The sequence below is a fragment of the Metarhizium brunneum genome, chromosome 1 (genome assembly GCF_013426205.1).
Source record: "Metarhizium brunneum chromosome 1, complete sequence".
Lineage (NCBI taxonomy): Eukaryota > Fungi > Ascomycota > Sordariomycetes > Hypocreales > Clavicipitaceae > Metarhizium > Metarhizium brunneum.
The window spans coordinates 1642294-1664885 of record NC_089422.1 but is presented as its reverse complement, the minus strand read 5'-3'; the positions used below and the strand labels follow the sequence as shown (position 1 = coordinate 1664885).

General features: G+C 53.5%; 7 protein-coding genes across 7 annotated transcripts; 1 reads left to right on the top strand and 6 right to left on the bottom strand.

Moving 5' to 3' along the window:
- Positions 1–103: 103 nt before the first annotated feature.
- On the bottom strand, positions 104–1708 carry G6M90_00g005090 (uncharacterized protein; the record flags this gene model as incomplete). The annotated part of the gene is made up of 1 exon (XM_014686669.1): positions 104–1708. One exon carries the CDS (start codon positions 1706–1708, stop codon positions 104–106), a length of 1605 nt encoding a protein of 534 aa, XP_014542155.1.
- A 1293-nt stretch (positions 1709–3001) lies between these two features.
- G6M90_00g005080 (uncharacterized protein) lies at positions 3002–5097 on the bottom strand (the record flags this gene model as incomplete). Its single annotated transcript, XM_014686668.1, has 2 exons — positions 3002–4676; positions 4736–5097. The coding sequence occupies 2 exons, from the start codon at positions 5095–5097 to the stop codon at positions 3002–3004; spliced, it is 2037 nt and encodes a 678-aa protein (XP_014542154.1).
- Positions 5098–5770: 673 nt separating this feature from the next.
- G6M90_00g005070 (uncharacterized protein) lies at positions 5771–7438 on the bottom strand (the record flags this gene model as incomplete). The annotated part of the gene is made up of 4 exons (XM_014686667.1): positions 5771–5906; positions 5967–6594; positions 6650–6974; positions 7043–7438. 4 exons carry the CDS (start codon positions 7436–7438, stop codon positions 5771–5773), a joined length of 1485 nt encoding a protein of 494 aa, XP_014542153.1.
- Positions 7439–8652: 1214 nt separating this feature from the next.
- On the bottom strand, positions 8653–9030 carry atnB_0 (Aspercryptin biosynthesis cluster protein B; the record flags this gene model as incomplete). The annotated part of the gene is made up of 1 exon (XM_014686666.1): positions 8653–9030. The coding sequence occupies one exon, from the start codon at positions 9028–9030 to the stop codon at positions 8653–8655; it is 378 nt and encodes a 125-aa protein (XP_014542152.1).
- An 800-nt stretch (positions 9031–9830) lies between these two features.
- Positions 9831–11186, bottom strand: apdF_0 (Aspyridones efflux protein; the record flags this gene model as incomplete). The annotated part of the gene is made up of 1 exon (XM_014686665.1): positions 9831–11186. One exon carries the CDS (start codon positions 11184–11186, stop codon positions 9831–9833), a length of 1356 nt encoding a protein of 451 aa, XP_014542151.1.
- Positions 11187–11983: 797 nt separating this feature from the next.
- On the bottom strand, positions 11984–19943 carry azaA (Non-reducing polyketide synthase; the record flags this gene model as incomplete). The annotated part of the gene is made up of 2 exons (XM_014686664.1): positions 11984–19207; positions 19281–19943. The coding sequence occupies 2 exons, from the start codon at positions 19941–19943 to the stop codon at positions 11984–11986; spliced, it is 7887 nt and encodes a 2628-aa protein (XP_014542150.1).
- A 1006-nt stretch (positions 19944–20949) lies between these two features.
- On the top strand, positions 20950–22574 carry tropB (FAD-dependent monooxygenase; the record flags this gene model as incomplete). The annotated part of the gene is made up of 2 exons (XM_014686663.1): positions 20950–21478; positions 21556–22574. The coding sequence occupies 2 exons, from the start codon at positions 20950–20952 to the stop codon at positions 22572–22574; spliced, it is 1548 nt and encodes a 515-aa protein (XP_014542149.1).
- Positions 22575–22592: the final 18 nt, after the last annotated feature.

The window sequence follows — 22592 nt, the reverse complement described above, 5'->3', positions numbered from 1 at the left end:
TGGTCGCATCAATATGAGACCAATAATGCCAAGTCGATTCACGACTCATATTACCACAGTCAGTGTCCGTCCCCCTTCGCCAAGACAGCCAAGTCTATAACATCTATTTCGCAGAGTGAGAAGACTTTTCAACATACTTCCAATACCTCTTTGCACAATGCCGGCGAAGAGACTTGCCCTTCCAGATCATGAGCAGAAACGAACCAGTACATCCCAGCGATAAGAATCCAGCCATGATGAAACAGTTTTGAAGACCCATGTTGGTGTACCATGGAGTAATGCCATACGAGGTAGCAAAGCCCAGGGTATTGCGGATGATTATGACAGATGTTGTAGACTCTCCACTGATATCCTTGAAGCAGTCAACGTTGTATGAAAGGGCGATGGAACCGCCAGTTACACAACCAAAGGTCAGAATACCCAGTCCGATTGCCAATCCAGCCCAGTGCACATTGTGTTGAGCACCGACGCCCCAGATGATTAAACCAGCACATGAAAGAACAGCCGAAAGGGCAAGCGGCCAGAGCCTCTGCTCCGGCTCACGCACACCCTTGGTGCGGCGCGCCAACTTCAGAGTCAACCGGTCAGCGATTATTCCAGACCACAAGCCTCCGAAGGCGGCACCGATGATGGGACCGACGTAGATGAGGCCCACGCTGCTGGTGGACCAGTTGTATGGTGCTGCGCTGAGAACCGGGTTTGCCGTAGCATTCAGGACGTTGTACCAGGAGAGGTTGATCCCGTAGATGAATCCAGCCCAGGCGATATTCGGGAACTGGAAAATGATGGGCAGGGGCAAGATCATGGACAGGAACATTTGCTTCTTGGAGGGGCGTCCCTCCATTCTCGAAAACGGCTTGAGCTTTTGGCCGTACCGTCTTGGGCTGTAACTTTCCGACTTGTGGCTGGTTGATGAGGACGCGTTGGTCTCTTCGTCAGTGCTCTCGTCTTTGACGTCGTGCACCGAGTCGGCGACATCCTCGAGCCCTTCGAGCGTTTCACGAAAGTACATGGTCTCCTCCATGAAGAAGAAGAGAATAACAAACGCCAACGCGGCGATGATGGCACCAAAGTGCATAGTCCATCGCCAGCCGTACGCTTCGGCAAAGAATCCCGCCAGGATGGGCGCCAAGAAGTTGGACCCGAATAGAGTGAAGACGTACAGACTCATCCAAGTGCCTCTCTCGTGCGCGAAGAAGATGTCCGGGATGCTGACTTCGGGCAGTGCTTCAATCGGCGACGAGCAGAGGCCGAGGAGAATGCGGTGGGCGTACCATTCCCCGGCAGATCGAGAGTATGCCGTCCACACCATGAGAGGAACAATGGCCAGGAGAGACACGAGATACATGCCACGACGGCCGTATACCAGAGCAATCGGCTGGGTCACGAGGCAGCCCCATCCCATGAACAGGAACATGAGGCCTGTTCCTTGGACAAGAGCCGCCGTGGAGATGCCCGTGTCCTCTGTGATGTCTGACAGGACAGAGTACTGCAGACTCGTGGGTATGCCTATGCCAAGAGTATAGATGAGAACCATTGCCACCACCTTGTGCTTGCGCAGACGGCTCCAATTGAGCGGATCTTCGGGATCGGCACTTGGCTTGGGGACAAGCTCGACGATGCCAGCTTCTCCTGCTGCTGCGCCGCGAAGGTCAACGAGGTGAACGGTGCCGGGCACAACCTCGGAATGCGGAGTCGCTGATGCCATTGTCGACAGGTTGTCTGGGGTTTATACAGCAGAATCCAACGGCAGGAGAACAACTAGAGGAATTTTGGAATATATTTTCATGGGGCAAAGATGGCCGAGGCATCGACAAGTCCACTAATATGCAACCAGTCGGTGCCGCTCGACAATGTTGTAGCTGTTTGGCTTTATCTGGGGAGAAGGGATAGACATGTGAATATATATACATACATATATATACATATGGATTATCTCAAACTATAAACATTTATTCATACAAAACAGCGGTGAGGCCTCTGTTGGTACGGAACATGGAACCAATACGTATCGTGTTCCGAGCATGTCGAGATGTTTACCATGGCGGAACGCAAGGGGATTCAATGCAGTGACACGGACCTGTTATCACGGAGCATAGTTGACCTGGGGCTCCAGCAGTTTACCAATCAACAATACGTGGCTGATGATGTAGATTGCTAAAACGCCCCAGATCCTGCAACCCATGACTCAAGCTAGGCGGGCAAACAAAGAGTTGGCAATGGCGCTGTTCACGACGACGTGATAACAAGGATTCCCTGCATTGGCTGAAGTGCCGCAGGTCTGTTCTCCGGGTACTTCCGATACGACGAGTCCACGTGTACACGCACGTTGGATAAAGCGTACGAGGATACTTGATTGGAAACTATGTCTCGGGTATAGAGTCTGGTCGCACTAGCGCAGTTAAGCTAGTAACTTCACATGTGGTTTATAGTTGCATGTGAGCAGAAACACCCCAGCCCGCGCGGCTGATGATTCCAGGAAACCCCGGCGTTTGTATCACGGGAAACTAGGGAACTCGGGAGCTAGGGAGCGTGGCAACTCCGGCCCGCCTGCTCATCGACTGGAATGGCTCCAAACTTGTCTGTCTGGTATAGATGCGGGAACGCCAAAGTAACATCGAAGGTATTGGTTATGCCCGACCGAAGCCGACGTGGCAACTAGTCGAGAGAGGCCACGGCCCCCCTCGCTATTTGCGACCGCGATGAGTTCCGTTGCGAATTCTGCTGAGCATTGGAAGTCTCAGGCTGTGGCAAGATGGGGATTTTAAAGGCGCTCCGATTAATGTACAGATTGTCGCAAGGACGTTTCACTACAAAAAACTGTTTGGGGCACCGAGAAGAATTTCGGATACACTGGCCTAGAGAGTCCTGAAGTTGACATTGACGGCCATACGATGCTGAAAAGATGGGGTAAAACTTGACTTGACTAGCCACATGCAACTTTATTTCCCCGCCAGTGCATGTGTCAACAGGCACGGAATAGTCGCTTTCTGGCGACGGTTTATCCAAGTCTCACATCGGTTTCGACTTGACTCATAAACCATTCGTCTTGCTCCAGCATGAACCACCCAAGACGGCTATACGACCCATCAGAGTTTCTCTTGAGCATCAATCCATACCTGGGGATGAGTTGCAAGCAATAAACGTGGCTTACACCGACCCTTTCCTCCTGAACATCAAAGTGCCCCAGGGCAGTGACATTCCCAAGCAGCTCATCCTCGTGCAGTTCACCAGCGGGGGCTCCGGTTCCCACCAACAAGACGCTGTATTTGCCGGGTGCCAATGTTTTGACCGGCTTTTGAATCGCCTTTCTGAGGCTCGTATAGCGCAACCTGGGCGATTCCTCAAGCACGCGGGCGCCGACCACGCGTCCCACGAATCGTAATTCACACGCCGGCATGTGCAGCTTGTCCACTCCACACTCGGCATCCTCTGACCACTTCTCTGGATGAAGAAACACGGGTCGAATCTTCACGTTGGACCGGTCCCTGTACAGTGCCACCTTGGGAGGAACAAACGACTCCTGCGATACCTCCCCCTCCACAGAAACCCACGACCAGGACGGCGCGCGGGTAACAATCTGACAAGACCCCGTGAATGACGTCGGCTTCGGCCGCGTAGTTGGCTTCCAGTTCGGCGCGACGTGGTATGTAGGCCGCCACATCAACCCTCGCACGATGTCGCATTCCCAAACGCCAGCCAGATAGCGCGACCCGAGCACGGCGGCGGCCTGCTGCGCCATGGCCGACAGAGAGGCAAAGGCGTCGTGCGGGTTCGAAAGCCGGCACTTGGTATACGGAAACAGGAGCCCGTACCACTCTTTCAAGGCCTCGTGCGCTGCGTGCTGTTCGTTCCGAGACGGTGGCTGTATTGGTGCCGATCCCAACAACTTGGAACCGGCGTTGCCGGCCGTCTTGAAGCCGTCCTCGTACACGGATCCTGCTCTGCAGGAGAACCTGAGTTGTTCTAGGCCAAAGACGACGGCTCGTTGGCTGAGGAGCCTTTCTTGGAAACACCATGCTCTGGTCGAGGTCGGCCCAATGTCATGGGATCGCTGGAGACCAACCATGATTGTCGGAGTTTCTGACGCTTCGTGGGGTAATTTACAAAAGATCCTATTTTGGGCGGCATTGTTTGCTATGAAGCCGTGTTTCGAGTCTGATGACCGCCCGGCTATGACGGTGAGCGCGGCGTTTCCGTACACTACCGCCATGCGTTTCGATTCGCGCTCCCAGTCGGCCGCGTTGAATTGGATAATGCACAGAGCGTCGATCCAGACGTAGTTGATGCCGAGAGCGCGGGCGAGATGTATCATGTCCTTGTGCGACTGGGACAGCGTGGACTCGTCGATGCCCTGCACGAAGGAGGAGTACGTGGCATCGGTCAATTTGGGGACATTAGACGTGTTAGCACCCCAGCAGTACGACAGGGCGGCATAGGGCTCGGAAATGCCATGTTGAGCAGTGGCAATGAGCCTTGGCTGTGTGTTGTTGGCGGGATCGCCAACGTGGATTACTCTGGTGGGCATTTCGGATCCTCGTGTAAGTGAGCAGCGAGGGTGATGGGCGCGACATGTGGCCATCCATTCTTTTATTAGGGCGACGTGAAGCTCGGGGTTCTGATAGGACGTGCTTCTTCGCCCCCTGATATTGTACTTGGACCGAGTGCCTGGTTCCCTGGGCAAGTCAGTGAGCTTGCCGGTTGATATGTTGTCGTCGTCGACTGTGGCACGTACTCGTACACCTCCAGCACTGCTTCGATGTTCTCCGGATTCACCTCTGGCCAAAAGTCTGACTTGGGACCTCGCCTCCCGCAACTCACTGCAATGGTATCGCCAGAGGTTGGGTGGCCGAATTGGTTGCCGTTCAGCCATATCGCCGGCGTCCATTCCGATCCTTTGGGGAACGGAGATTCACCACGCAAAAGGCCATCCACGTGTTTGGCTGCATCCTTTTTGAATGCGGTCCAACATACAAAGCAAAACTCGCATCCCCTGTCTGCGCTGTCTTTCAAGGAGCGTAGATTAGGATGAAACAGCACGTCATTTTCCCGCAGCTCTTTGGCAGTGAGGGTCCTGCAGCGGTGGCAGTATGGCATGATGAAGGATTTCAATGCAAATTCTCGTCAACATGGCGGCGGGGTAAGAAAGCGGCTCAGCTGAGTCCCGAGTGATTTCCCGTTGGCCGGCTGCTTACCTGGGTCCTTATCACGTGTCTTGAATGATATCTAACGCGAATAGGACATTTGGATATTGCCCCGGCTTGATCTGCTTCATAGACGGGATCATCGTGGTGGCATGGGCGGACTCGGTGACGGCATCGGCTTCCTCGTCACTCTGCGGAGGACAGCGCTGCTTTGGTCATTTCGCCGCTGATATAAACTGCAGACAATTGATGAGCACCTGAAACGAATTAAAAGGCTATTTGAATGATGGATACGAATAAAATTGGGTCTATTTGGAAGCCAGCTTCAATGTCCTCCCGGGGAAAGGTCGAACTCATCAAAAGCAACCTGCAACAACCACCACTTGAAGACTATATGAGAGAGGCCTCAAACCTCTGAATGGCTGCTCAACCAAGGGTCAGCCCGGTGCCAGCGTGACTCATAGCTAGCCACTATCGCAAATATGCCATTTCAAGTTCAAGTCAAGTTGTGGCCGTGTATCAAGAAACATTTGCGACGAGGCGATACTGGCAATCATCTGCACTATACATTCAGAAATTTACACGCCGTCTAATGCCTCACGATCAGTATCGTACCCAACACCGATTCAAGCCTTGAGGTTCGTCTTTTCTCGATTCCAAAACGCACGCAACACAAAAAGCATAACCAGCATGCATACATCAAGAGCAATAGTCCAAGTATATCCAATCAAGTATCGCGGTGCATCAACCGTCTTCCACACGCTGCACGGAACAGTGAGCCAAAAACAACATCTCGTCCTGCCATCAGGGGAACAGACTTACAACAGCGGGAGCCACGCTCCAAAGGCGTTGCCTATCGTGTTCATGCTACTAATTACAATGGCGCGCTCTTCTGCATTAGAGGCGCAGATCTCATTGGCCCAAGCATAGATGACGGCTGCGATGCCATTAGCGGTTCCCGAGAGGAAGAATGCAAAAAACTTGAGGCCAGTGGGAACGTTCCATATGGCCAGGATGATGCTGGCAAAGATATTCAAGCCAGCCGTCGCTGCAATCAAGGACACCTTGGCGTCGTAAGCGTCCGACAAGATGCCGCAGATGATGGAAGAGACTATCGTCACGGCCGGCGACACCGTAGTAATGGTGTTGATTGCTTCCACGCTGTATCCTTCCTCCTTGAGCCACAGCGCAAGCCCGCTGTTGGAAGAGACACCATCTGCCTGAGAGAAGAAGAACGCAAAGGACACCAGGATCCAAAAGTGCCAGCCCACAAGCACTGACTTGACCACGGAAAACGTCAGTGGTCTACGAGGCTCGCGGTTCTCAGCCGCCATGCGCTCCTGAGCAACCTGGACTTGTCTCGGGGTGAGGAAATACGACTTGGGCTTGTCAGGCTGGCCAGGCAGCGTGAGGAAGCCCAGGACAGCCACGGGGATCGTGCAGGAGAAGCCTACGCCGGTTAGCGGTCGGGTCTGCTGGCCGCGTAGTCGCGCTCCCAGACTCACAGATGATGTAGAGCCATCTCCAGCCCTCGATGCCGTGCTTGAGGTTGAGAGACGCGTACGCTCCGCTTTGGATGTATCCCGAACTCATGCTGCCGACCTGGCTGGCAATGAAGAACAGCGCGCCTCGACGGCTGAGCTCGGAGCGCTTGTACCAGCATCCGAGATACCACTGCACGGCGGGGAAGAAGAGGCTGCCCGCGGCGCCGATGAAGAAGCGGATCACGTAGAGCTGCTGCACGTTGGTGACTCTGTACTGGGCCAGCGTCAGTATTCCCCAGATCAAGTCCGCCGCGGGGATGAAGTAGCTGGCCGAGAAGCGCGTCATCTGGTGATGGAGGCAGTTAGCTGGATGGCTTTGCTGCCATGGCCTTGTTGGTCTTGGTGTATACTGACGAGGAGGGTGAGGGGGATTTGCAACGTAATGAACCCGACCATGTACGTTGTGTTTAGGTAGTTGAGTTCGTTGCCGAAGAGCTTCAAATCCTCCTTCATGCCGCTGACATAGGCAGCGCTGGTGGCGGACTGGTCGAGGACTTTGGCCCAGTAGGCGAGAAAGACAAATATCATGATCAACGCATCCAGCTTAAGGATTAGGCGCCTTTCTTCTGGCGTGTCGCTGGGTGAGAACCATTGGTACCACTTCTGCCGCACTGGTAGACTGGCGACGCGTTGACTTTGCAAACTCACGGCATTCTTGCTAGTTGCGCCGTGGTCGTTGATGTGATGCAGCTTCAAGCCGCCGCCTTTCGGTGATGCTTGGCCCGCCTGTCGGTCTATTGAGTCTGACATGTCGAGCATTGTACTCGGATACAGGATGCGAATCGTCAGTCGAAAGAAAGCTACATATTTAGGGCAAGTCGAATCTCCAGGTTGAAGAGAAGATTGAAAGCTCAGGCGGGGTACCGAGTTCGGCCATCACGCAATTGCTTCTGTAAGCCGTTGTTAAATTAAAACTCCACACGTAACCATTGCCGTGGGACCTTTTCGCTCTTCATGCCAGGGATGTATCAATGAAGACTAAAACAAAATACCAACATGGCTTGCACTCCATGTGGTTTGGTCTTGGGGATGTCGTTGATGTGGCATTGGCCGTTCCTTGCGAGGGATTACAGTATAGCCCCATCTAGATTCAAGACGCGAGGCCGTGGAATCGAATCGTACGAATACGGCAATTTACAAGTATTTACGAGACGGTTTTGACAATAATCGAATCGTTGCTGCCACACAGACGGCATGGTTTGTTCCCAGCCAAGCTTTGTACTCGGGACCCGAAATGTCCCGATTAGGCAATTCAAAGTGAGACGGGCAGCAGTTGGCATTTTGTGGAGGAGGATGACAAGGAGAGCCAAGGTTGTGGCATTGTATTTTTCCTCGTCGCATATAAGGGACAGAAGGGTTATTGGCCATGGCACTCATTCGTGCTCACAAGGCGAGCGCAATGCTACAAGCTTTGCACGACAAGATCCGCATCCAGGAACTGAGGCGGCGACTTTTGAGTCTCCATGTAACGATGCAAATTCAGTCTTACAACTAGTTCACATCTTGTCCTACTTCTCCTCGGATATGTTGCATGGTAAGGAAATATGTCACAAGAGCTGTGCACAGGCGAGACGTCTTGAAGGCATCTCCCTCCATAACCCCCAGGTCACTGGAACAATGCGCTCAGCCCCTGTCACCAAGATGCATGTGGAGTATCGTTTTGAGATGTATGGAGATTCATAACCGTTATATGCAGAGTAAATGACGCCTAGCAGTCAAGGATGACGAAAAGCATCGCCTGCGGCTGGCTTACACGCCAATCCTCCGGTCTGTCTGCAATGTCTAACCAACATCTATGCGTGGTGATCCCGAGCGAACTGCATCGCCATGTCCACTTCCTGCACTAGGCCAGGCTTCGTTATGCAGCGAGTTGGCCCGAAACATAAATTGAGAAAAAAAAAGCCCTGCCCATTAACGTTGAGTTTACTTTGGCGCATGCCAGCCTCGACCCAGCCTTCATGTGTCTACTCATTCTTGGAGCCAAGCGAAAGCAAGTCTCTCAAGTTGGACCAAAACGGAGTCCTCACAGTCGACTTGAACGGCGTGATGGTCGTCTTGTCCAAGTCCCAAACTCCCGTCTTGTTAAAAGGATCCTCGCGCAGCAGCTTCCAAACATCCTCCAGAGTGTCCAGATTGAGAACCAAGATGCTTCCCACTATGTTCAGAGGATCGCCTGCTTTCTGAGGGTGGGCGCTTAGCATGGGCCCGGCGAAAATTAGTTGCCCTTGCTCACGGACTGGCTTGTAGTAGGCGATGTGGGTGGGCGTATTGTCGTATCGTGTTTGCAGGACACCAGGACGGTCCTGGATCATGATGAGCCATTCATTCTTGGTAATAGACATGTTGTTTACGGATGGTGAAAAAATTAATTCGCAAGGAGAAGATGTTCCTTGTTCGGAGCTCAGATGTGATGGGTTATTGAGACCAGACGCAATATAGTTGTCCGGTGTAAGGCGTCTAGGTGGGCACTTTTGTATAAATAGGCGGCGGGAATGTCTCTCGCGATTTGATACTGCATGCCAGCTATCTATGCAACAATCGCGATAGAGACCCCATCTCGTAAAAAAAAACTAAAAACTCCGGCATTACTCTCATCCAACCCACTCGTTCTCCTTGGTACCTATGTACTTTTCCTTTGAGCCGTCACGCCGCCATAGGGACAAGATTATCAATCAATCCGCTGACTGAGACTTGGAAAAACAACATTTTGCTGTTCGCCCGTCTTGCCAAACTACCAGCCATAAAAGCACAGGGTAGGGTCGAGTGGTCGAGCGCTCGGAATTTCCTGACAACCGCCCAAACCAGTGTTTGCCAGTGAACGAGCATACATAACTAGAATGGGTCCGAGTTATGGAGCAAAAGATGGCATATTACCCCTGTGACGGCCAATAGCGACTTGCATGGTGCGAGAAACATTCAGTTTCGCCGGGGCCCGAGTAACTCCAGATGGGCAGGGGTAGGAGCCACTGAGTGCCCAGTTACGCCAATATAAACAAGGTTTCTCCGTACGGATATTAATTAATCAATTCACTGAGACGTTGCCTGCTCTTGCTATCCATTGACACTGTATCACGATTCACGGCCATCTAGTCTTGTCTCTGCCCGTCCAGCCTTCACACGGGTCCGGGCCGCAGCACCGTTGTCAACCCTTGACCAAGACCCTGAAACCAACCTTGGAGATTCGTACCGTCAAGTACGTCAAGCCAGCAGCTATAGACATCAGTCCACAGTATAGCCACAAGGCGTGCCAGTTGAGCCAGTCGGAGGAGTGCAAGACTCTCCCTGCCGCTGGTGCTCCAGCAAGGTATCCCAGCCCGGCCAAACTGTAGCCCATGCCTATGCGCGTCCCAATGTTGCTCTTGTCCTGCGTCAAGCTGGCAAAGCACACGGGAGGCATGGCGATAAACACACCACTAAAGAACCCCAGCCAAATGGCAATCACGACGGCGCCCGCCAGGGAATGAACCGCCATCGTGCACAAAGACAAGAGTCCCGTGATAAGGGAACACGGGAAAATAACATTGAGCGGGCCAACATGGTCCGACGCGAAATTCGGAATGATGCGACCGAAGAAGGATGCCGCGTTCAGAATGGCGACAATGTAAAACGACATGTCATGAGACGCGAGCTTGTTGCTTTCCGTGAAGAAGGATATGTAAGAGTTGATGGTAGACAGACTCGACGAGGCAAAAAAGGTGCCAACCACAAAGATCAAGTATGGCACGTCGGTAAACGCAGACCGGTCAACGAAACCCCGGCGTTTCGGCGAAGGGGCCCGGATTCGCATGCCGACGACGGGCACGACCAGAACCCCCAGGGCAATGAAGCCCAAGACGCGCACCATCCAGCTGAAGCCGAGTTGCTCCAGCAGCTTGGACGCGACGACGGAGTAGACGACGGCGCCGATGGCAGACCCCGAGGAGGCGATGCCAATGGCCAGGCCCAGCTTGGACGTGAAATAGCCGGGCAGGATCGACACGGCGCAGACAAACAGGCAGCCCGCGCCGATGCCGATGCAGAACCCTTCGGCGAGCAAGACTTGGGCATACGTCTTGCAGAAACTGAGTGCTACGTGGCCGAGAACGACGCCAGAGCTCCCCAGCACAATGAGCAGGCGAAGATATCCCCGGTCGTAGACTGGCCCGGCCCAGAATCCCGTCATCATGGCCAGGCAGTACTGTATGGCGCCGATCCAGGAGATGTTCGACGAGGAAGCCGTGAAGATGTCCCCCGACTCGTAATGCGTCTGGAATACGCCAAATGTGCTGAGAATCCCCCACGAGTTGAAGAAGAGGGCGAAACTGCAGGCAACGTGAAACCAGGCTACCAGGCCTCCGTCTGGAGGCGGTCCCCTATTTTCTTGCGGTTTTTCGACCGCGTCGGACGGGGTTTCCTGTACATGATTGCTGTCTTCTGATACAGGTCGGGCATCAGCATCGAGCAGCGAGGACGGTTCCGGGCTGCGAGCCTCTGACTTGGTCATGGCTGGCGTCTGCATGGTGTCGGCCGAGGTGATGGAGGATCAAAACGCGACCCCAAGTACAAGTAGAAGTTGAGCAGGCCCATGCTGCCAACCCCTTTCATACGTATTGGCTCATTACATAATGGCAGCGGAAACGGGTTGCGTCCCGCGTTGTCCTCTGGGCGAGCCGAGACGGATTGATTAGATTGATAGAGGCCCAAGTCATCTCGCGTCCATGGCAAAGGCCGAGACACCGACGTCTCATCCACACAGCCCCGGCAGCACTATGCAGATGGCATGCCCATGCCGCGCAAGAATGCGGGAGGAGTTGCATCAGATGGGGCTGTCTGGTAACCCTGCCGAAATGAACGGGCGGAATCTCAAGTTGCAGAGTCTTGCTCCGGTGTGCCCACTTCATTTGGTGTCCTTGAGCAAGACAAAGTCCTCGGGGCCTCTTATTCTCCGAGGCTGTCCGGCCGTGTAGTCTCCTTGGCTCAGCAAGTTCATGCTGTGCTTGTAAGTGAGGTGGTCGAAATGGCCAATACTGAATCAAGCATTCGCAACGCACATCTGTTTTTTGGTTCGGGTAAACCCGCTGCCAAGGCGGAAAGATGGGCATAATGATGGAACACAATGGTCGGTGTAGTCGGTTGGAAGAGGTCGATACAGTCTCCGTTTAGTCTCTACTGCAAAGACAAAGGAAGTACACATATGATAATGTGAGCATCTGCACTATGATACTTGAATAAGAAAGATTTCTACTTCATACAATCTAGTGATCTAGTTGAAAATACAAACAAACTCAGAACGCAGCAGTGTATAGCCCCCTTCAACTATCGCCTCAAAAACCCAGCTTTCTGCCAATTGCTCACGTAGGATCCCAGCAATGCTTCAGTGACAGGCTCCAAACTCCTCAAAGTAACGGAATGCTCGCAGGCCTTGTCAGTCCCCAGCACCATGGCACCACACGACATGTGCACAAAATCCTGCTCAAAAAAGTCGGCAAGCATGGAGGCTGGGTTTTCCTCGTCAGGCCCGTTGCTTTGCTTGGCATTACTTCGCACCACGTGTATCCAATCCGCAAACGGAATGATCTTGTCGTCCGGGATATCGAGTGCCCTTGCCAGCATGCGAACCATCTCGGACCAGGACTGCCTCTTGGGGTTGTCGATGTGATACACAGGGTGAGCCTGCACATTGTCCGGCAGCGTCAAGATGTCCACCGCCGTTCCCGCCACCGCATCAACAGGAGCCCAGGCGAGATGGCCAGGGAGGTCGGGGAGAACGCCCAGCGTCTGCGAAGACTTGATGAGAAAAGGCACATGCTCCATGGAATTCCAGTAGCCCGAGCCGCTAGAGCCGGCAATCTGCCCCGGCCGGACAACCGTAACGCGGAAGCGCCCCGGGAACAAGTGCAGCGTCCGATCCAGCAGTTTCTCGCAGGTGTGTTTGGCGTCGCCGTATCCAATGGGTAGAACAGAGTCAATCGTCATGCGCTCCTCGGGAACCGTCGCCTCTCCTGACCATACGGGCCAGTGGCCGACGGCGGCGACCGACGAGACGAGTTGGAAAGAGACCTTTTCCGTCGACTCCTTGGCCAGTGACGCATCCCGAGCCAAGTAAATCATGTTTCTCATGATGCGCAGCTGCGGCTCGAATCGTTTGAGCGGCCACTTGGTATTCATCAGCCAGGCATTGTGAACGATGTGAGTGACCGACGCGGTCAAGCCGTGGTAATCAGCCTCCGAGAGACCCAAAAACTGTTTCGACAAGTCTGTCTCGAATACCCTCAACTTCTCCAGCGCTTCCCCGGGCAGGCTGAGACCCTTGTCAAGCATGCTCCGCGTTTGGCGCAGCACGGCGTCAACCTTGCTCCTCCTATTCAGACAAACAACTTCCCGTACATCCGGGCGCAAAGCCAAGTTGGCAACAATATGCGCACCCAGACTTCCCGTCCCACCCGTGACGAGAACGCACTTCCCATCCCCTCGTCTCGTCCTTGCACCTTGTCCTCCGCCCAGCGCGGCCCCAACACCAAGGGACTCGGCGAAGCCCCTGGAGAGGTCCTCGACGTATTCTTTAACGGCTGCTTCTCGAAACTCGCAGTCAGCTGAGGGGCTCTTGACACAGGGCGGAGGAGTTGGCAGTGATGCGCACCTAGTACTTCTCGAGGCCGAGGCGATGATGAGCCTCTCGAGCTTGTTTTCGGGTCGGCCGCCGTCGGTCCAGTCGACGACTCCGTACCCGACGGATTGCAGGTCTCGCTCCCACTGTCTCTCGTCTTGCACGACGTACTCGCGGCCGTCGTCAAACAGCCACCAGCCCTCAAAGAGCCCAAAGACAAGGTCCATCCACCACACGCGGCCCGTCATTTCAACCAAGAGGAGCATGCCGTCCTCTCGCAGTGCTTTGCGAATATTACCCGTCGACGTCTTCAGATTGGGCGTGGCATGGACCGCGTTGCTTGCGACGATTAGATGCTGTGTGCCGATCAAGTCTTGCGGAGGGGGGTTGCTAATGTCGTGTTGGCGGAACTTCATGAATGGGTAGTCCTTGAAGTTTTTGCGTGCCGCGGCTACAAACGAAGGAGCCAAGTCTGTGAAGGTATATTCTACCGGAATGTTGGCTTCCGCAAGGATCGGCAGGAGAAGCTTCGTGGTGCCTCCTGTTCCCGCGCCCATCTCGAGGATCTTGAGAGGGCCGCCATTCACGGCCTTCAACTCCTCTGCGAGACGGCGTACAAAGTCTTGAAGTTGGCGGTAGAGCAACTTGTGCAGCGGCCACTCGGCGTAGAATCGGGACACCAACTCGCGACCTTCGGTGCAGCCAAAGATGAGCTTGATGCCGTTTGTCTTTTCCCGCAGGACATCGGCCAGGCGGGAGCCCGCGTAGAATGTAAGCTTGTCAGCTACATGCTGATCAGGGAACTGGGATAGGAGGCGTTGGAAAATGTCCTGGCTGGATTGGACGGGGCATGGTGTACTTGTTCGAGTGATTCGGCCTCCGTCCACCGTAACAAGATTGCCTTCCTTCTCCAACATGGCGTACAAGGCATCGACTAACCGTGAATGCTCGGCCGGATGTGGAACTCGCGTGATGGAAGAACCGGCAGGCGCATTCCTGACACTGTATCCCAAGTCATCCAGTGCATCTAGCGTCAGCGATATACAGAGCTCCGTCTGGAGAGGTTCGGCGACTGTGGCGTAATTCTCCTGGCCATGCTCCACGATGCGGTCATCCGTCTTCTCCTTGACCGCGGTGAATGTCTGCATAACCAATTCATGCGAGAGCTTCAGATCGAAGGGGACTTCTGGTTCAGACAGAGCCGGGGTGCTGACTCCAGTCTGAAATCCGGAGCACTCAGAGTTACTTCGGTCACCGAATTCACTTGTGCTGCTGGATGCAATTTGCTCATGCCCTCCCTCCTCCCCGGCATCTGGTTCTACGGACTCTCCGAGGAGCTCCGCAACCACCTTGAGCAAGCCTGGAAAGTCGACAATTTCCATCAGAGTAGCCTCGGGGATGTTGATCTTGAAGGCAGAGTCTACCTCGTGAGCCAGCTCCATGCCCAACAAGGAGTCGATGCCGAGATCTGCCAGAGCACTGTCGGCTTGGATCTCGCCTTCTTCAACACCCGAAAGTTCAGAGATGATTTTTCTGAGCTGCGAGGCAATGCCTGAACTTGCAGATTTCTTGGCCGCCTTGGACGAGGTCACCGGTTCCTGGGTGCTGCTTACCGGTGCATGTCCATTCTCTAGACGAGCATTGTCAACGTTTGTCGCCGGGAAAGAACCCGACATTGTGGAAGACGGCTCCGTTCTAGCTGCCGCAGACAAAAGGCCCGGCGTTAATCTCGAGAGTACTTTGCTCATCGACGCCCTCGAAACCTTGACGTAGCTTATTCCAGTAATCACTTCGACCAGGTCGTTGGTCTTGGCATCAAATGCAAAAATATCCGACAGGATTGCCTTCTCCGACGGATAGTGATGTACAGCGAGCACATTCAGAGCCGCAGGACGCCCAGGCTTGTCCTTGTTACCAGACTGGCGCGGGTTGCGGAACCAGTGTTCCATGCCGTTGCACACATACATGTCGGCCGAGCTGCAGTCCGTCATGCAGTTTGCCCATATACCCGCGACTTGGCACAGGCAGTCGGCCAGATGAGCGTCCAGCCATGTCGTTGCGTCGTGTTGCCGAACGACGTGTGCGGCAGACTGGTTGCCACGACTCACGAGCTTTTGCACGCCGCGATAGTCGTCGGTGTAGTTGACAATCTCGGCGAAGATCTTGTAAATGCTGCGGTTGAGAAGCACCTCCTCGACGTCTCCGCTGTTGAGCAGCTCGAGACACTGTCGGCTGCCGACGAGGCGCTGGAGTCGCGAAAACTCCAGCTCGGCGGATGAGTCGTCGGCTGGGACGAATCGAAGCGTGCCCGTCGTGTGAACCGACAAGCCCTTGTCCGTCTTTGACGATGCCTCGGTGCTCACGATGCTAAACTTCCAGAGGGAGCGAGTGTCGCCTGCACTCTCCTTGAAGTCAATCCACAGCGTGCGGCTGGCGTCGACGCACACGGGCAATTGGCATTGGACGTTGTGAAGCTGTGGTTGTAAGTGCTCGGATGCCAGCTCCTGATTCAGGCTGCGAATAGCCTCGATGACAAAATCGAGCTGTACAGTGGCCGGACAAATGGCTGCCGTCTCTGCAAAGACATGGCCCGATACCAGTCTCTCATATTGCTTCGAGGAGGTGTTGATACGGAATCGTCCTTCTTGTTTCTTGCTGTCTGTGTAGCCAGCAAACTGGAAGAGGCTGCTCTCATTTTCGTCGGGCTTGTTGTTCTGGGGAACTTCCAAGATGGCCTTTTGGGGGGCTTTCAGCTCCATCCAGTGCTTTGCTTGCTCAAACTGGTAGGGCGGTAGGAGAAGAGGCTCGTGAGAGAGAACATCAGATCCGTGGTGAGACCAGAAAGACATGGTAAGGCCCTCCTTCCAGAGGCTCAACGTTGAGTCAACAAGATTGTTCCATGCTGTACCTGGCTCACCAGTAATGTTTACGCCCTGGAAATGTAAATCGCCATTGTTTCCCAGAGCACGGCCCGCCATGTTTGTGACCGTCGAGTTTGACCCGGCTTCCAAGAAGACGCAGGACGGGTGTTTGCTGGTGATCCTCTTCAATGCCCGATCAAAGAATACAGGGGAGCGGAGATGCTTGGCGAAGAAGCTCGAAGTCACTTCCTCCAATGGCTGCTCAGTTGCATGTTCAAGCGGAATTGTAGGCTTTTGGAACGCAAGGCCGAGTCCGCACTCGTTCAGCTGAGCGTCAATGTTATCAACAAGACTGCAATGGAACGAGTTTGTCACGTTTAGCCTCTTGGATCTTATTGTCTTCGGGGGTTCAGACTCCAGGACTTTAGCAACCGCGTCAATGGATTCGACTGATCCAGCTAATGTGAAACTCCTGGGTCCGTTGTAACAGGCAATCGAGGCCGGGGCCGAGTTACTCGATCCAAGAGACATGGCAGCCTTCTGAAGCACGTCTTGGACCTTGTCCAGATCAGCTTCGATTGCCATCATGGCGCCCTTCTCAGCACCCCAGAAGTCTCGCACCAGAGTCGCCCTCTTTATCACAGCCTTGAGACAGTCTTGCAGTGTCAGAATACCAGACACGCACAATGCCGTCAGCTCGCCAAAGCTGTGTCCCACCAGGGCAACAGGTTTAACGCCAGAATCGATCCAGCACTTGGCGCTTGCATACTGAATCGCGAAGAGTATTGTCTGTAGCTTCACGGTATCATTTACTGGTTCGCGGTGGAAGATGTTGGGGAATATGCTTCCTGCTCCTAGACTCTTTGCAGCAGAATCCACTGCATCCAAATGCTGGCGCAGAACCTTGACTCTGTCGTATAACTCCTTGTCCAATCCAACAAAGGTAGATATCTGGCCTCCGAAGCAGAGCACCACTGGTCGTTCTGCCTTTGGCGCGCTCGTAGAGAAGCCACCTTTATTATCGGCAATGGAGGTCAACGCCTGTGATAGTTCACCTAGTGACTTGACGCTGAATATTGAACTTCGCGCAAGCGACCGGTTGGTCTTGCGGGCCAGATTGAAGGAGACGTCCCTCAAAGTCAGCTCAGGGTCACGAGATGAGGCTTTGCGATTGCTGACGTATTTCAATAGTGCTGTTGCATACCGACGTACGCTAGAATCGTCTAATCCGCACAGCCAGAACGGATACTTCTTGTCGCTCGACTCGTGATATGCTGGTTTGGGAATCGTTGAAGGGCCTTGAGTCAACACCATTGACGCATTGGAACCTGAAGCGCCGTAGTTGTTAATCAGTGCAGCCTTGAAGTCGGCGTTCCAAGGCCTGAGGGAGGTAGGAATGACAATCTTGTCAGAGGGCTGGGCTTTGATGTTAGGGTTGATGGTCTCAAAGCTTGCTTGCGGTGGTATGTAGCCCTTGTTCATCATCAGAAGCACCTTGATCAATGACAAGACTCCAGACACTGGCTCTGTATGTCCAATAAATCCCTTGACAGACCCCAGAACGAGAGAATTGCTTCTGTTGGTGCCTCCGAGGACCCGTCGAACGCTCTCATATTCCGCGGGATCTCCGACAGCTGTTCCGGTACCATGCGCTTCCACCACAGTAATTGCCTCTGGTTCGAGATTTGCCTTGGTAGATACATTTCTAAACAAATCAGACAAGGAGGGCGAGTTCGGGACGAAGATGGGTGTGCAGTTTTGGTTCTGCTGCACCCCCGTGGCTGCAATGACTCCGAGAACTTGATCTCCGTCGGCAATAGCAACAGAAAGCTTCTTCAGGAAGATGGCTGCGACGCCGTCCCCTCGGCAATAGCCATCTGCCCTGGAGTCAAAGGGCTTGCATTGTCCAGTGGTGCTTAAAAAGGAAGCGCCAGCTAAATTCTGGAACCGATACGGACTCGTCATGATGTGCGTGCCTCCAGCCAGAGCAGCACTACACTCGCCGCTCAGGATAGCTCGGCACGCCTGGTGGATGGCAACAGCAGATGAAGAACATGCCGTATCAACGACGAATGCCGGCCCTGTCCAGCCGAAATAGTGGCTGATCTTTCCAGCCGCGAAGCCTTCCAAGTTGCCAGTGGCACAAAAGGCGTTGGCCGGATGACAGGCAATGTTGTTCTCGTAGTCTGTTCCACAAAGACCAATGTAGCAACCGACTTCTCGTGTGCTATCGTCTTGTTCTTTATGGAAGTATCCAGACTGTTCGACGGCCTGGTAGGCCACTTGAAGGAGTTGTCGTTGTTGCGGATCGGTCGTCGCGGCTTCGCGGGGACTGGTCTTGAAGAACTTATTGTCGAACTTGTCATGTCCGCGAATAAAGTTTCCAAACCATTTCCTCTTTGGGTCCATGTCTCTGAAAGCCGTCTCAAAGGTGAACCTTTCCGATGAGACTTCTTTGTGCTGCGATTTCCCGGAAGAGAGCACTTCCCAGAACTCTTCTAGATCATCCGCCCCGGCTACTTTGCATGACATTCCCACAACAGCAATGTCGGTGTCCGGATATACACCTCCAGACCTGCCCTGGCGTGTGCTTTTGGTCGGCGCGTTCTTGGAGTCAGACACATGAATGCAGCGCGAGCTCAGTGATGGTGACAGGGAAGGCGGCAGTGGTCGCTCTGGTCCAAATGCTACGATGCTTGCTTTCTCATCTTGCGAGAGCACCTCTGATTCCAAGGTCTTGATAGTCTCGTACCAACTAGGTGGTTCCAAGATTATTGACCTAAGAATATGGTGATGAAGTGGGCCGGATGTAAAATATTGACCGCCGGTATTGGATCGCGATTTCATCACGAGGTCAGAACAGTCGCGGAACTGGAATTCGGGGCGGCCGTCGCAGAATCGGAGAAGGGCGCTGAGAGCGTCCCCGTGCTCTTCGGAATGATATCGACCACGCAAACCTATCTCCGAAGCTGGCAATCCTGCTGATCTCATATTCTGCTGCACTTGAGCCATCGCCGCCAACGATGTCGTAACCGTGGCGCGGTTGTAGTCGTAGTTGACAGAGATGTATGTCTACTATTATCAGCATTGGACCCATTTTAATGGTAATTACCTCCTCTATTCGTGTCAAGATGGGGGCACTTACATCATCTTGGCTGTCTATGATCTTGCAGAGGTCGGTCAGTTTGGAGTCGGAATTCCATTCTGTCCCGAGGCACCTCGTGGGCTGTGGCGACTGAGCTGATGCTTTGGCATCCATATCAGCAACCGCACCAACTGCAACGGCCAGCCGAATTGCAGATGAACCATATCTCTCGAAATCTGAGGGAGACTTGGAACTGGACACGGCCGCCGAGCTCAGCAGCCCCGTGCAGAATCCCAGCGTTTCGCCCTTGGCAGAAGCCCGTGATACCCAGTCAGCTTCGTCGTCTTGGCCGGCGTACGCATTTTTATGGAAGCTCATGTACTGAATAAGCTGGTCGATGGTTGCCAGTGGAACTAAGAGTTTATTTGGCAACGGGTACGGAATAGTCAGCGCAGCGCCCGAGTTGAAAGCATTCTTTAGGTCAACAAGCTGCATGTAGCCTTCGACAACCCTTTCGCTAGGAACACCGAGAGCTGCAGAGATGGATTGCCATAGTTCCGGTAGCTCTGATACAACCTTCAGAATCCATGAAACACTCTCATCACCGCGAACAGTGTTTTGGATCCGATGAAACTCTGAATGGTCGAATGACAACGGCAAAGATCCGAAAAGGAATACATTTAAAGCCCCGTTTGGACTGGCTAATCTCGGATCGGAATGCATTGGAAGTAGCAATCGGAGTCTGAAGGACTAGAAAGAGTAGGCAGGTGGAGATGTGTGACGGTTGAAGTTCAGTTGATTCAGCACATGTATCTCGATTAGTCGCCTCAATGTTGAAGAGAGAAGGACCTGAAAGTTGAAGTATGTTTATGTTGTGTAAGAAGACATGGAATATAACACAATGCGAGCAGCTACTCATATATGGTACGTCTATCTGATGGAGAAGGCCTTGCTTCATCTTAGAAAGGGAGACTTGAGTAGCCGACCAAACTCCATACACTTCCTGTAATTCCTTACGGCGAATAGTAATCTTCTTCTGAGTGGGAAGAAACTAGCCCGCCGAGACCAGGAAACGAAAGAAATGCCAGGGTTGTCAGACGGGCATGGAGTTGGAATGGATGGCTCGCATTCGGTGGAACAATCATGCCCATGAGCAAAGATTCTAACACCAAGGTTAACAAATCTGTCCCCTATCGCGACAAGCAATGTGTCAACGGGCCAATGTAGCCAAAAAGGTCCCACCGAGGATGACTGGGGAGCCATGCGGCCCGAGACTGCATATTGGAGAAACTCCGAGGCATAAGGGACGAAAGTAATGTGGTGCCCTTCTCCCTGGCCAATAGAAGACACAGAAAGCTTGAGAGATTTACCGTTCAGGCTCGAAACAACCATTGTTTTGTTTCGGTACTCGGTTCCTTTACTTACTCCGATGGGCCCTACCAGGCTCCAACAGACTCGGCTGTTTAGGAAGCGAGCTCCAAGAAGGGTGTGAGATCGATACAGATACCCCGATCAACTAATCAGATTAGATTCGGGATCTTTGCCATCATTCTCTCGGACTAACCAATTCCGAAAACAATTTTGCCATCACGGCACCACCAACCAAGCCCACGGCCCGGATTACTCAAAATAAAGACTCGTAAAAGCCATGCAAGTGTGATGCCAACTCACTTGCATACTGATTCTGCTCCACCAATCTGTACGCCCTGAATAGTCATCAGTCAGCAGGATGTCGCAATCCGCAGGAGAAGACAGCCCGCTCGAGGTTGCCATTGTAGGGTGTGGCATCGTCGGCCTCATCGCCGCTGCAGGTCTGGCAAGGCGTCGGATCAAGGTCACGATTTTCGAGCAGGGCCAGGGCTTGCGGGAGCTGGGAACAGGAATCGCATTCAATCCCGCTGCTCAAGGATGTCTAGAAATGATCGACCCGGAAGTGACCATGGCCCTGAGGATGGGTGGTGCTGTAGGTCTTTCCGCTGCCAACGAGGACGATCCTCACGACTGCCTTCGATGGATTGATGGCTACAATCAAAGAGACAAGAGCGATCCCTACTATCAGAAGTACTACTTGAAAACGAATGCGGGATACCGAGGAATCCAAGGCATTCGCAGAGACCATCTTCTTGAACAACTAATCCGAGTCTTGCCATCCGACACTGTGGTTTTCAAGAAGCGCTTAGAGGATATTGTCGAGGGCGGAGACGACGAAAAGATTGTGCTCAAGTTTGCAGATGGCACTGTGACCGAAGCCGACGCCGGTGAGTAAACAGCTCTTTGAGGGGAATTCTTGACGCAGCATATCTTGTCCGTGAAAAGTATCTAACTGAAAGTACAGTCATTGGGTGCGATGGAATCAAATCCAAGACAAGGAACATAGTTCTTGGCCCCGACAGCACCGCCGGCAAGCCGACTTATACTCATGTCAACTCGTACCCTACCGTTATCCCAATGGAGAAGGCCGTCTCAGCACTGGGAGAACGCAAGGCAAGGGCATTTCACAATCACTTGGGTCCTGACGCAAACATCCTTCACTACCCCGTGGCACACGGCACCATGTGCAATGTCACCGTCTTTGTTCGAAACGACGAGGAATGGCCACAGGATAAACCAACGGCGCTTGTCGGCCAGCGTGCTGATATCGAACATCGCTTCAGGGACTGGAACCCAGCAATTCGAGATCTCATCAGCCTGCTGCCGGAGACGCTCCCTACCTGGGCAGTCTTTGACTTGTGGGATTACCCTCTCCCGTTCTACAACAAAGGCCGGATATGTGTTGCTGGAGACGCAGCGCATGCCAGCAGCCCGCATCATGGCGCCGGCGCCGGCATGGGGGTAGAGGACGCACTTGTCCTTTCGGTTCTGATGGCCGACGCCTCGATGAAACTCGGAAAAGGAAAACTGTCCAAAAGTCAGGTCATTTCCTCCGCGTTTGCCGTGTACAATGACATCAGGAGGACTCGCAGCCAGTGGCTGGTGCAGAGCAGTCGACGAATCTGCGATCTGCACCAGCAGAAAGAATGGGCAGACCCGACAAAGTGGCTCAAGGCAGAGTCGACATTGGAGGAGCTCAAAGACCGCACTTATAAGATATGGAATTATGACTTCCGTCAAATGGTTGCGGAGGCTGCTGAGAGCTATGGCATGCTCATCAGTCGCCTTGAAAAGCAAGCGTCTGCCACAAACGGCGACGTCAAGGCAAGTTCTCTCGTCAACGGCAATGTTTCGGAATCCATAGCCAAGACAAAAACGGTGGCTCATGGCATCGGCGACTCGAAAACGCTGTCGATCGAGACGCATGCCGAGCTATTGGCTGGACCTGGCCAAAGCTGCACCACAGATGTGATGGTCTCTTAAGCAGCTTCATGGGCAGGT